Consider the following 14,752-nt stretch of genomic DNA (forward strand, 5'->3'; position numbering starts at 1 on the left):
AAAGCTAACAATCTGTCTATACATACATTTATTCACATAATTCAAAGCCTGTCTCAAGTAAAATTAGTATTAATGACCCATAATGCAGTCCAGTGGGAATCTAACTTTGATGTTACATTTTGGGTGTCTATTGCTGAACTGCAAGAATATAATCGGTTATACTTACATTACATTCATTTGGGAGGGGCTCATATCCAGAGCAAAGTGGAGAAATAGTGATACTCTGCACAAAATGCAACAAGCTTAAGTTAAAATGTTTCTAGTATTCTTGGCTGGTATCCTGATAAATCCTGGTTGTCACAAATGGCACAAAGAATTGTTTAATAAAACACATCCCATGATTAAAATGTCCACTATTTATCTGGCCAGGAGAAGATCTTGCAAACTTGCCAAGAAGAGCACCATTTGTATACGCTGTAACTACATCCTCAATGCCAGAGACATGGTCACCAGAGGGCGCCAATTCTTAAGACATCAATATATGCCACCCGATGCAGAAAAAGTGGTTTTGGTTAGCGGTAAACTCATATTTCTGACAACTGTTCTCTTTAAAATACGCAAAAATTGAGAAAACACCTGCTGTGCAAAATAATCTTACACAGTCTTTTGCAGTAGTAACTCATTTGCATATGTTTGTCTCCAATGGATTAATAATTTCACTTTTTAAGAAAGAAACTAGCAGTAGTTAACTACTGGAAGTATTACTTTAAAAATGTCTAATTATCAGTGCTAAAAACAATACAAAACAAAATGTAAATGTTATTGTTGCTAAAAGCATAGCACATTTTCTGGGGTTTCGGGCTTACACATCAAATGTATGTAATCATGTTATTTTGTTGTAGAAAATCATTCTTGCATTGCAAACATCAAAATGGAGCTTGTAATCTCACTGACCGGTGGAAATGCCTTCTCTCAAGTTCAGTAAAGTCACAATAGCAAACCTGAGGGAGGTCACATCAGCGGAAGTCAGTATGTGGCTAAGGAGCCCGGCTGTGCCAAGGTGTAGACCTGACAACTGCTTACTTCTCCTTTACGTTTCAATATGCTCATCATATATTTATTACCTCAGAGGCCTGTTGTATCAAAGACTGGTGTAATGCAATACGCCATTGTAATGGGAGATCTGAAATATAAGGACTGGGAACTTTGTTTCTGTAAGTGGACCTGCTAACCAAGGAAGTAAAACTGGAGTGTGCACTGTCACCTTGATGTATTTATAGTGTATAATTTGGTCTAACAACACTGCTCCATCCCAACAGATGCCCAGGAAACAAACATGCCAATATTGTTAAATTGGTGACTTCACATGACAACAAACTACCAATCAGGACAGACGTGTCATTTTAGGCAAAAGATAAACAGATTTATGACCAGAAAACTACAGTTTTCTTCTCATATTTCAGTCACACAATTAAGCCTAACCCAATTCAATGGCACAAAAAATACTAGACAATATGGCTGCAACAATTTACAATAATGATGGCTCTTGACTTGAAACTGAATCTTTAGCACTCCTTCCAATATTAATACAAGTGCCACAAGATAATTAATAGTAACAGATTTCTATTTCCAGACTGAATGACTGAAGGACCTTTTACCAAATCATGTTTTCAATGCACCACTCCAACCATCGACCTTGAAAAAGATGACTGACAGCAATGTTTACAAGCAACACACAAGTTAGATTCAGTCCGATTTTTAAGGACCGAGGACGCACAGCAGTACTTTGACATGTTGGACAGAGGATGTTAGTTTTGTTTGAAGAAGTTGGAAATGCTCAGATTAAAAATGAGAATAGATATATAACGTTCAATTAACAAATAAATAAATAAATAAATAAATAAATAAATAGCATTAGTAGCAATAAAATAGCTTGAAGTAGAAGCACATCAAACAAACAAACAAACAAATAAACAAACAGTGTGATGAATGTTACATACACAGTTCAAATGAAAACTCTAAGTTGTAAACGTGATTAAATTTGCTCATGGTCAATTTCCTCTTCTGATATTTACTGGCAATGCTTGGTGGAAACTTTCAGCAGAGACAGAGCTTGTCACAACAGACAAATATCCTTTTGAGTAAATGGAAATATTTCTTCATCTGTATCCCAGAATTCGTACTGATATTGGAACACAGATATACCGAAACTTGAGTCTAGTGGGCGGGTTGTCACGCCAAGTCTGTTTGCTTTTTCATTTTGGGATCAAAAACCTTGACAGCCTAAAGAAAGACCTGAGCTGGTTGAAACATGCCTCATGTTTGGTTCGATCAGGTTTCATTGTAAAGAAACATCCCATAAAAAATCGCAGTAATGCTGCCAATGAAAAACCATTTAATGAAGAGAGAAACTATAAATCCTGTTAATTAACTGTGAAAAACTTATTCTATGGAATGGCCGCTAAAGGAGTTATTGCTGTTATTCTACATTAATTTGACAGTGTTTACATTTTTCAGTCAGTATACTGTTAAATAGCTTTTTACTGCGTTGCCATACATTGTACGTTTCTCTGCAACTGAATGTTTTGAGGCATTGATGGGTTTTTATTTTGTCTTTGTTGTCTGCAGAGCATCCATTTTGTGGATTCTGAGGTTGTTACTTTCAAACCACCAGATAATTTCAACCACATTCGCCATTTTCTCTGATTAAAAAGAGTTGTGTCTCCAAACCCTAATCCACTCAACAGTGTCTTCAGCTCTGTCAGCAAACTGGAGCTCAGTGTGATATCTGTCTCCATTTCCACAAATCTGGGATAAAAAATGACATTCCTTGAATGGTGCTCTACAGGAGAATATCAACACAGACTGAAGACACACCTCTTCAGAGAGTAGCACAGTTCCCTTTAAGATATCCTTTTTCTGTATTGATTTCCTTGTTTGATAATAATGTTGTAAGTATAGTTATGTAACTGTAGACTAGCTGTATAGAGTTTGGAATGATAATTATTGTTTCGTTTGGTTAACTTTATACATATTAATTGAGCCTCCTGTGCCTTCTTGGCTATATCACATTCCTGAGGCTAACACTGATGTTCTCCACTTTTGTAGGTCCCTCTAGATAAGAGCATCTAATACATAGACAGAGATTAAAAGGGGTCCCAACCAGGGTGCGATCGCAGTGCAATCACAGATCTCTTGCACCCACCACAGTCCACGCCCCCCCCCCCCCTAAAGAAAAAAACCTGGTTCCCAATCACAACCCTCACCTGCCGTACCCATCTCATCTCAAAGGTCAACCTCTAAAGATGGCAGAGGAATTCTCACTATAATGAAGGAAAAAAACCCAAACACTTGTCTGACAGATCAGAAACACTCTTCAGGAGGCAGGTGTGCATGTGCCAATGACTGCTTTCCTCAGAAGACTTCAGGAACATAACTATAGGCTACATTGTAAGAATCAAACCACTAGATAGCAGCAAAAACAGGATTGCCAGGTCACACTTGGTAAGAAGTACCTAAAAGAGAATGCAGGATTCTAGAAAAAGGCCTTATGGACAGATGAGACCTTTTTCTAGAAACCTGCAAGAAGAATTTGTATTGGAGTGATGGCAAGAGCAAAGTGTGGAGGACAAAAGGAACTAACCAAGATCCAAAGCACCCCCCTTCATCTGTGAAACATGGTGGTGGGGGTGTTATGGTTTCAGCATGTATGGCTGCCAAGCGTACTGGCTCACTCATCTTCATTAATAATCTAACTGCTGCAGCAGAATTAATGATGAATTCATCTTATCAGCTCAAGTCCGAGCAAATGCCTCCAAAGTCATTGGATGGCAATTCATCCTACAGCCAGACAATGATCCCAAACATAATGCTAAAGCAACAAAGCCATAAAATGGAAAATTCTCTACTGGCTAAGTCATTCACCCAATCTGAATCCAACTGAACATGTGTTTCATATGCTGAAGAGAAAACTTAAAGCAACCTGCCCTCGAAGCAGGAGCTCACGATGGCCACAATATACATATATATTGTGGGTGGCATGTTCCTGGCATGGTTTGGGTCCACTTGTCCCTTTAGAGGGAAGGGTCACTATGATATTGTAGGTAGAAATTGAAAAAGAAATTGTACTTTGGTTTGTTATTCAACAAAAGTGCATATATTAACTGAATTTTGCTCTACATAAAGTTTTTTGTTTAAAAAAAAAATCGTCACAACACAAACTACACAGTATTCTTTTATGCAATACTGCAAAATCAATCATAAAAAAAATAACTTCAAAGACAGAGTCTAAACGAAACAGTACAGAGTGTACAAGTGTTAATTCCCCCCAAAATACATCAGAAATGCCAGCGCAATATAGATGTTCGCCACTGACACAGTAAGCACTGCATTAGCCTACACTTAAATATGAAGTCATAGCTTTCTCTGTTTTCTAGGCCAGGTCCCTGTTCCAGACCGGCGTGTTACCTCAACTTTCGCTCCCTACGTCCCCGTTTCCGTTTCTGTAAGTAGGCTATGTCAACATCACTCGTAATCGTTGCACTGTCCTAACGCCCAGCTACGCCGTGCAAAATTTTTGAAGGATAAATCAAACCCAATGCAACCCGATCATAGATGATAAAAACATCTGTCAACACCTGTCTTTCTTTCGTGTTCTCTTGACTTAAGACCACGCCCGTGGTGTGCCGAAATCTGACTCCCTGGCAGAGTTTGACTCACAGCAGCATGGCAAGGATGTCATCGTAACAACAGAGAAAAAAAAATAATAATAATTTTAATATCCATCGTACTCTATCCACTGTATATCCACTGTAACGTTACATTTACTCCAATTCTAAGTAATTTACGCATTGGATCTTCTCATCGTTGTTATGTAGATAATATCTTTGTTTCAGTTCACAGTGGTAAAAATATAAAAATCCGGTTCATCGACTCTAATGACATTGTACGAGATATTCCCGAACGCCTCTGAATGGCTATGTGGGAAGCGTGACAGGAAGCGCGTTGGAACCGAAACCAAGAAGTAAACTGCTTTACCATTCGGAGAAACAGAACTTCCATTTCACACGCGGAAATCGATCATGGAGGTCCCGAAGGTGAGTTATGAAAATGATGTGTATGAATATATGTGTGAGAGTAATATTCTTCCTTTACAGTCGTAACTGTTATTGCGCAACACGGTGTTCTACGTGTGTTAGAGTTTAAGGTGGGGTACATGTAGTAGACGCTTAATTCTGTCTTGATTAGTAGTCTGCGGCTCTGCCATTCAAGTGCGCGAGTGTACGGTCCAAATAATTCAAATTAGTGATAGCCTACATTTATATTTATTAATACATTTATATCTATATGATTTTGCAAGCTTTGTATTTTGTATTGTATTGGATTATTTATCATTGGTTCGACTCGAATCGGGTAATTTTGTGTGAAACTAAGTATAGTCAACGTCTTGATGCACGACTAATGAATGCATCAATGATATGCTCACTATTTGGATACATATTTAACATTGTGTTAGGTCTTGGCGTTTTCCCCCCCACACATTTCAAAATGTTAATTGTTAAATGAACTCTTACAGCGTACATTTTACTCTGATAGAGCACATGTGGACGCTCTTGGTCTAATATTGGTTAGATTTGAATTAACACAAACATTTTACTATGCAGAGGGTTTCACCATGGAAAATTCCGCATGAAACAAATCAGGTCAAAGGATATTGTCAGAACACACAAAAAGCAGAAGTGCTTTACGTGTCATTGCACTAAACTGTTAACTCCGGAATAATTGAGCTCTTATTGTTCTTTTTGGGATTTATTTTTAAACCAACAGGTTTTTGTCCTGTTGACTTGGATCCTGGCTGTATTGGAGGCCAGTGACTATACAGGTAAAGGTTTTTCCCCCACCCCTTTTGTTTGTTAAAAATGATTCTTAGTTTCAACACAATTTAACATTTATTTTCACGTTGCTTCATTTGTAAAGGATATTTTCAATTAGACTAGTAAAGTTCCTCTCTCAAGGGTCCACAGGCTGTGACACACAAGTAAATTTGATCCAGCAGCATTTTGGTCACAAGCCAGATTCACTTAGCTAAAAATCTTCCCTGGCACTTGTTTTGTCTGGGGCTTGTATGAAACATAACTCATCAGTTATACACATTATGTATGTAAATATTTGACTCTAGATATTATATGTACATATTTATTTTGATAACAGTAACAGTGTACAGCATTACAGGCCCCTCTCACACCCCTTTGAGTTCACTAAACGCTGAGCACATAAGCAAGCTATCAGCACTCAGGTTATTAATTCTACACCCTGATCAAGATTATAAGATGAACCTTAGCACTACTGCTATTCAGTGTACAGAAGAGCTTCAGAATGTACTCATTTCACTTTCCTTATTGGCAGGCAACCACAGTTTGGTGATCTTTGTGACCTTCGCCCCTGGGCACAGATTCTTGCCAGAGTACACCTCTTATGGCATGCTTGATGACCTGAAGGTTTTCCACTACCAGAGCAACTCAATGGCATTATCTAGTCCACTGAAGCATCACGGCTCCCTCTCCTCTGTCTGGAAGGCCCTTGAGGACTGCACCATTTTCAAAACTGGTTTCTTCAAACGTTTCGTGAGAGATGCGAACACAACGTTAGGCGTGAATGGTACGTTTCATCTGTCATTCATTTTCATTTAACCAGGTTAGTCCCATTGAGGTTAGAAATCTGGCCATGAAAGGCAGCAGTACACATATTCTCAGATACAACAAGAAAATGTGGAGAATATTCACCCAAATAAATATTAGTTTCAGACCCTGAAATGGTGCTGTTCATTTTCACACTTTGCAGCAACGTGTGTTTTTGCACTGTGGAAACATACCTTGGCAGATGTACAAATTTATCATGAATATAAAAAGAACAAGAATGGCAATTACCATTTCATTTTTATAATGTAATTTCATAATATAATCACATCCTCAGTGTGGATATTGTCTATCAGTTCCGATCCTGCAGTTGATCTACGGTTGCAAACTAGATGAAGCAGGAAACCAGCGGGGACTGTACCATTTCTCTGTCGGGGGGGAACACAGTCTCACGTTGGACCAGGAGAGTGTCAGCTGGAACACCTACCACCCACAAGCCATGGGGTACAAGGACATTCTGGATGGCTTCAAGATCTGGAACCGCAACAATCTGATGTATATAAAGCAAGACTGCGTCCCAAGATTGAAGAAATTTTACGAGCACAGCAAAGCCATTATCAACAGAAAAGGTAAGCCTTAATTGAAGGATCAAACAAATCATATATGGAATGTATGCTAAGGGTGGGAGTGGCGCTGCGGTCTTACTATACTCCCTTAGAGAAACCAACATTAAGCCAGTTGGCCAAATGTTTACATCATGTCACCATCGAATAACAGGCGGGCCTAATCGGCTTCCTCCTTGTGTCACTTTAAGAGAAAATGCAAGCCAGGACTTCCCCTTCACGTCAGTGAAATAAGACACGCAATTTTCGGTCAAGCACAAGAGGCTATTTATAAAGCATTCAGCAGAAAGACAAGAAGTTGATGGCATACATGGAACACATGTTCTTTCTATTTAGATTTCAGAGTTTGCTGGATATTCCTGAGCAATGATTTCACGCCTTCCCTCCCCTAAACTTATCTGTCACCAACTGGCTGAATGAACTGAGAACTCTCATGGCATTTTTCAACCATATCCTGTATGAGCTAGAAGGCTTGGCTGATCCTAGATCAGCACTCCTGCTTTTCAGGTGATTTAGGAATACGAAGCCTGCAATCCGTTTTGACTCCTGATTGAATGTTCACACAGAACGCCCTGAGGTTGCCATCAGGTCCAGAAGTGGATCGGGGCTGGTCCTCGTCTGCTTGGTGACTGGGTTCTACCCGAGGGAGATCTCGGTGAACTGGGAACGGGACGGGGAGACCGTCTCAGACAACATGTTGTCCACTGACGTCCTGCCCAACCATGACTTCACCTACCAAGTGCAAAAGTCCGTGGACGTCCCCGCTGATGACCAACGCAAGTACACATGCCGCGTGGACCACAGCAGCCTCCCGGAGCCCCTGCGTGTCCAATGGGGTGAGAGGAAGGGAACCGCCACTGCCGATGGCATTCTGTTACTTTTATCATCGCGGGAGTATGATCACAGCGCGCAGTTAGGCATTCATGGTGGCAAATACTAGTGAAGAGCTTTTAATTGACAGTCTGCGTGATACTTCCACTGCAAGATGAGTGCTGCACAGCATGCTTTCAGCAAGTATGTTACTGCAGCCGATTAAAAAATTTTTTAAAAAGTGGGAAATAAAGTAACTGGCAAGCCAAGATTGAGAACACTGCATAGAAATATGCACGATCATTGTCTGTTTAAAGAGCCTGGTCTGGTGGTGCAGTTTGTACTGGGGGGTTTTGTAGATGTAATCTCCAATGGGATTTGTGAATATTGAAGGCTGTGCTGTATTTTAAAGTTCCCTGCCTTGCTTTGCAGAACCTTCTAGTGCTGGACTGTCTTCCAAGCACATTGGCTTAATTGTTTTACCCTGTGTGTTCGTGGTTCTGCTAATAATATCTGTGCTCATCTGGAGAAGACGAAGACAAGGTGAGGTGAAAATCTGACGTTGATTCCCCATCTCTTCCACTACATCTATTTTGATAATCCTAGATATACAGAAGTCATACACATTAACTTTTAAAACTTTTTTGTATATATTATTGAATACAGAACATAAATTCTATTCAATTTTTCGAAAATGCTCACTAATAATGAACCAATATGAGGCCTATTGATAAGCATCTCAGAATTGTGGCATTTCATGCAGTCTTACCTGTGTCACAACAACTATTCATTTTTAGATACATTTTAAAGCAGCAAGTGGCAAACACTTGTGTAATGACAAATGTAATGACGCAGTAAGAATGATCATTATCTTTTGTTCTTTTCTCCTTTTAGCGTAGAAGAACATCGAGTGGTGTACCACATGGAAAGCTAAATGGAGAGATTGTGTGATGGACAGATTCTTTTCTGAGTCGTGGTTGCCGTTGGCCTCTCAACAAGATACAGTAGCAGGGTTGCGGGTATGCCGTTAGTTCACAGAGTAGCATCAGTCACATGACCAGGTTATTTCTAGTCATTCTGCTTGGTGCTGGGGTACATTTCTCACCTCTATCTGAGTCTTTCAGATGTTTGTTTAGCTTTCTAATACTGTAGCCTTTGTGTGTAAACAGCACCTTCAGTCGTTTTAGCGAGAATACTGTTGTTTTCATTCATAAACACAAACATGCTCCAAGCGCAAACAATGCTTATAATATGATAAGCCGATTATTAAGCTTACATAAGCATGCACAACCACTTACATGTTTGTGTTGTGTATAGCAGTGCTTACTGAGGACAGGAGCAAGCCAAATTAAGGGTGAATATTGTTTATGAATGCTGTGTTAGTGACAGGTCGAAATGTTTACACAATCCTGGGTTTATACCATGTTAGAATAGACTGTATTTGATGCCAAGCCATTTTAATCATATGCTTGGCATCAAATGTTTTGTCTTGGTTTCAGACTGTCATGAGTTATAATTTTGTTATAAGTTATAACTAAATGTGCTGAATGCATCTTAGACCGTACTGTAACATTCTGTTCCTGGACATGCCGTTATGATGTATCTACTGTACATTTAGTCCGTGTCAGACTGTCATGAAAGTGGAGAATTTAGGGAAATAGCTGTGCTGTATGCTAGTTCTACACCTTCAGCATTCAGCATTAGCCATGTTTCCACTGATCCATCTTAGCTGCATGCCTGCTGTACGCATCACCTCTGTGTGGCCATTTGACATTTAACTGACACCAGATTTATCATGAGCCAATAGCATACGATCATGTATATGCTACCCAGCTGGGGCTAAGAATTGAAGGAGTCTTTCTGGTTATGATATTTTATACTAGACGTTGTCACTCAAATTCCAAGGGACCCTGAGCCAACCTACAGTATGTTTGTGGTTGGCTGACACACAGTGCTACTGATTCACATGCACACAGCAGACAAACAGCCATATTGGGTTAGTAGAAATGTGTCTTAAATAACTAACTTATTTTTTATATCTTGAAATAAATATATTTTATTTACAACTGTGATGTAGAATGTTTTGCAAGTTACATTAGTAACATTGTACAATAAAGCAATTAAAGTGTGCAAAAAAGAACACTGTTCTGGCACAACTTTGTTTTCTGAACCTAATGAACTGTATCAGTCCCCTATTCATTCACTTTATTTCCCCATTCAAAGAGTTATTCAGTTTTTCAAAAACACGACCACACCCAGATACTGATGCCGCTGGTCATGATGATGATTATCGGTCTGTGTGACCAAGGAGATGAAGCTTCTGGACTACATGTTGTGGCAAACATGCCTGCCACAGGCCACCGAAGTGGCTTTCTTTGGGGTCCTCCAGCACAGAGACACAGGGAGATGATGTTAAAACAGTCCACATTTATTCCACGAGGGTTTGGCAAGATGGTAACGCCAAATGAGCAGATGTTATCCCTGTCATGACAGAAGCTGCCTGGTGTGGGTGGGGATGGCAGATTTAACCTGTGCGCAGTGATTACCTCACTACGCACAGGTGCAGCCACTCCTGTTCCTGGGTCCAATTAGCCTGGCCAATTATCTAATTCTTCACCAATTATCCAATTGGCCAGGTCTAATTAGCTTGACCCAGGGCAGGTGTGGCTGCTTAAACCAGCCATCCCCACACCACACATGTTTATTTGTAGTTTGGAATATGTGCTATAATCTTCAGAAGAGATTCAATATTTGGCCTTATTGTGCTATGTACAGAAAGCTTTGCAACAATTGACCACCAGGGAGCACTAGCTCTCCACTGCCATTTTGCCAAGCCATATTTCTGTTTCTCCACAAAAGCCCCTCTCCTGACATATGGTTTGCAACTAATAGATCAGCTCCAGTTATTCTAACACACTGAAACAAATCTTGGTTGAAATGCATAAAATGACAAACATGACCTGTGACGTAACCAATCTATTCACTATCACAGGGAACAAGGCCTTATCTCGAGCTGCTTGAGAATACCAGGCAAAAGAAGTCCTTTCTTTCGACAACACTGATTATGATTCCTTCAGCCTTGTATATTTTTGTATTCTTATACTTCTAAAGGAATCCCATTCAAAGTACACTTCCAAATAGTAGCCTAGTTAATTTTAAATTTGTTTCAAAATGAAGATTTAAAAAACTCCAAATGACACAACCGACTGTTGTAATGACATTCATTTTATTGTTATTTACACATCACAGTTACGCTGTAATCTGGCGTCTTCCTGCTGTTAGCGACTCGAGCAGAGCCCTGCCTCGGAAGACCGGGGCAAGGCCCAGCTCCTCGGACAAAGCGTTTACGGCTTCGCGTCCTCCGCCGCTCTCGCGAAGTCACGCCGCCGAACAGACGACGCGGAGGAAACGGCCTGTGCCCTTCCCCCCCGTCGTAATACACAGCCTTACATTTGCCCTTTTTAAACTCCGGCAGCAGCAGCAAATGTACTACAAACAATCAACATCTTTAACGGGATCTAAACGGACCGCTGAACAGCTACCACTGAGCTAAACAGGCCGGGCCCAACTGCATCAGCTTAGCGCTGCATGTCATTCATAACCTAGTTATAGCCTAAATACATCTTGCATGAAGGGCGCTATGACTGGGCCACAATCTACCTGCACACAGCCGATGAAAATGAACCCCGGCCTTATTTCACACTAGCTAGATTAAAGTGCTATCAGCAGCAACCCGCCAATCCGCACTTCATAATTTATATATGTTTATATTTATAGAAGAACAATCTATTTAAACCATTTACAGAATAATATACATTATGTATTTGTAATAGCTGAAATATCAGCACGAAAAAAAAATCACTGTCACACAACAGCCAAATATATAATTCATTATAATTTGTACTATATCGTATATATAAATATATAATTCATGTAAAACATTGACTGACATATTCAGCTTTTCCAATATACCCAGGGAAAAGCTTTTTGCGGTTCACTTCGCGGGCTACAGGCGGCCCGCGTGTGAGGTCACGTGAAAATAATTTGCATATTACTGGACAAATCTATTGCAACACGTTACTGCCTACAAAGAATAACACGGAGCTTCTGACCCCGGCGAGGCCAGCGTTAAGCTCGACTCACACGTACACCCAGTGAACAGAACATCACGGTTAGGGGCACTCCGTTTATAGCCATTGTGCTTTAAAGACATACGACGATACGCTGATGGAGAACGACGGGGTCTATAATACAAACGTTATGCGCTGCGTCGGAGGGAGCTGTCCCTGTGTAACCCTGGCTCTTTCGTCAAATGCGCTGCCAAGAGTGCTTCCTGTCGGTATCCTGTAGTGATCCAGTCGCATTGTGCAACCTCCTCGCGTTCGTTCGCTTTCGTTTCCTTTTATTAAAAAAAAAAAAAAATTAATAAAAAATAAAAAAAACTCTTCCTCTGTGGTAGAATGAGCGTGTGCTTTTTGTATCAACGTTAAATCCCATCAGAGTTACGTTCAGATCACAGTGCAGTACCTATGGGGGGCACTGCAGATCTTTTCTGACTACTTCTGATTACATCTAGAGTGAATTTCAACGTGCCTGCTCTTCTCCAAGGTTTCTGCTCTCCTCACTTCCTTGCGCAAGCTGCACACAACTTTACTAACACACACAGACAGTCGTTTCACACACACACACAAGCTCTGCATTGGGCGCAGTGGTAACAGACAGTCAGCCGCTTCACACACACACAAGCTCTGCATTGGACGCAGTGGTAACAGACAGTCAGCCGTTTCACACACACAAGCTCTGCATTGGGCGCAGTGGTAACAGACAGTCAGTCGTTTCACACACACAAGCTCTGCATTGGGCGCCGTGGTAACAGACAGTCAGCCGTTTCACACACACAAGCTCTGCATTGGGCGCCGTGGTAACAGACAGGCGGGCGGGGTAATGGCGCTACGCCTTTGTAACAGGCTTCCTGGGAACCAATGAGAAGTCTCTGCTCTCTTCGCAGGAGGGCACTATTCGAACGACCAGATCTCAATGTCCTGCACTGTGAAGTCCTCCTTTTTGGACAGAATCGAATTGTTGAACGTTTTGCACGAGTGGCTCCTGCCATGGTACAGGTCTCCGTCCAGCCAGAGACCAAATTCACCCCTAAGAAGGGAAGAAAAGTTCAAGCGTTAACCTAAAGGTTTGAGAAAGGTGAAAATTAAACTGGACATTGCACATTCATATTAACTAGATAACAAAAACCTTTACCTACATCATAACAATTAAAATGGTCAATTGATTCTACAATTTATCAGAACTTCTCATAACAACTTTAAAAATAACCTGGATAAACCTAATTATGTCGAAAGAGGCATCAAAATGCGCTTGGAAGTTCAAAAACAAGCGGATGATAATGAACTCTTGTGAATAATTAAAAACAGAAACTTTAAATTTCCCTTGTCACTTGTTATTTCAGGAGTGCACGGACCAAAGATCTTTGCAGAATTACTCGTTTAAAAAACTGAACAAAATGCTTGTTTGAATTTGTTTGAACTTTCCACTTGATATTAAATTGAACTCAAACTCAAAATCCATAAGCCAGTGTGAATGTGCTCTTGTCACAGTGTCTCAGGAAATGCATTCTGTGTCAGCAGTCACTCAATTATCACCACACTGAGATGCTCACCCCCCACCACCAAACGCTAATGAGTCCATGTCTCCCTTGATGAAAAACATATTGTCACCTGTCCACTTGAACACCTGAAAAGATGATGGAGGTTATGGCAAGGGCACTGAAATGTATTAGATAGCAGACAGCATTAGACAGCCGAACATTTGCAAAAAGATATTACATTTCAGAGTGTAGATATTGCACACATTCTCCATAATTTAGATACATTCATTTATACTAAAACACAATAATTTCACTGTAAGTTTCTATATGCATAACACTGTGACTGTGTAACTTCACACAATTCAATTTATAATTCTCAAGAAAGAATTGAATGTTTGATAAGTAGATTAAACAAAAGGTAGTCTGGACTCTCTACACGTCTGCAGGAGACTAGCACTCCATACCTTTGGGAGATCTAAACTCAGAATGTAACCTCTGTGACAATGACCCCTTCTCCGAACAAAACTTACTCTCAGTTAATATCTACCAGCATAGAGCTGATCTATTGTAACAATGGCGTTTTATAACACCTCGATCATAGTCTCCCTCCCTCCCTAGCATTACAGAGGATTGCCTGTCTCTCTGCAGGCACTGCTGAGTCACACGCTGCCTCTGTACCTCAAACTCTGGGCAGAAGGTGAAGAGGAAGGTCTCTCCTGTGCCGTAAAATCCATCGCTGACTTTAAAAGGCTCAGACGCCAAGGCCCCAAACAACTGCAGGAAACATAAAAGAGCCAAAACATTTTTTTAAAAATAAAACAATAAATCTTGAAGGTGAAGCAGCACTAAATAACTGGAATCCTATCGGGAGGGGGCGGGGCCTCTCACCTGTCCGTCACCGTCTCTGACCACTAAGAGCATGGGCGAGTCCTGGTCTTGCATGGCTCGGTACAGGGTCTTCAGGCTCATGCCGTGCTTATACGTGCTGAATGCCAGAGTCCAGGGGTATCCCACGGTTCTGGGCGGGAGGTTTTTGGCCAGCTTTAAAAGAGTGGGACACAAGGACATGCAGGTCACTGAGCAATGGGGACCCGACTCCAGGAGTGCTGGCTATCCCATAAACCCTTTCAACATGACCTTGT

At 40.8% G+C, this 14,752-nt stretch overlaps 2 protein-coding genes across 7 annotated transcripts in view; one reads left to right on the forward strand and one right to left on the reverse strand.

Moving 5' to 3' along the window:
- The first annotated feature begins 4,510 nt into the window (after window positions 1–4,510).
- LOC135261514 (zinc-alpha-2-glycoprotein-like) lies at window positions 4,511–10,148 on the forward strand. Its single transcript, XM_064347872.1, has 7 exons — window positions 4,511–5,036; window positions 5,767–5,821; window positions 6,346–6,597; window positions 6,932–7,204; window positions 7,765–8,034; window positions 8,441–8,551; window positions 8,903–10,148. The coding sequence occupies exons 1-7, from the start codon at window positions 5,022–5,024 to the stop codon at window positions 8,905–8,907; spliced, it is 981 nt and encodes a 326-aa protein (XP_064203942.1). The 5' UTR covers window positions 4,511–5,021; the 3' UTR covers window positions 8,908–10,148.
- A 1,067-nt stretch (window positions 10,149–11,215) lies between these two features.
- LOC135261516 (oxidation resistance protein 1-like) overlaps window positions 11,216–14,752 on the reverse strand; it is a 106,696-nt gene continuing 103,159 nt past the window's right edge. For 5 of the 6 annotated variants that reach the window (XM_064347875.1, XM_064347877.1, XM_064347874.1 and 2 more), the window contains 4 exons: window positions 14,499–14,651; window positions 14,289–14,384; window positions 13,683–13,756; window positions 11,216–13,159 (listed from right to left, as the gene is read on the reverse strand). In XM_064347875.1, the coding sequence (XP_064203945.1) occupies window positions 13,024–13,159; window positions 13,683–13,756; window positions 14,289–14,384; window positions 14,499–14,651 (459 nt within the window). In that variant the 3' untranslated portion in view covers window positions 11,216–13,023. Of the gene's footprint in view, window positions 13,160–13,682; window positions 13,789–14,288; window positions 14,385–14,498; window positions 14,652–14,752 lie in introns of all 6 variants that reach the window. The other variant, XM_064347878.1, reaches the window with a different exon arrangement.

Source organism: Anguilla rostrata, chromosome 8 (genome assembly GCF_018555375.3).
Source record: "Anguilla rostrata isolate EN2019 chromosome 8, ASM1855537v3, whole genome shotgun sequence".
In the NCBI taxonomy this organism is placed as follows: Eukaryota; Metazoa; Chordata; class Actinopteri; order Anguilliformes; family Anguillidae; genus Anguilla; species Anguilla rostrata.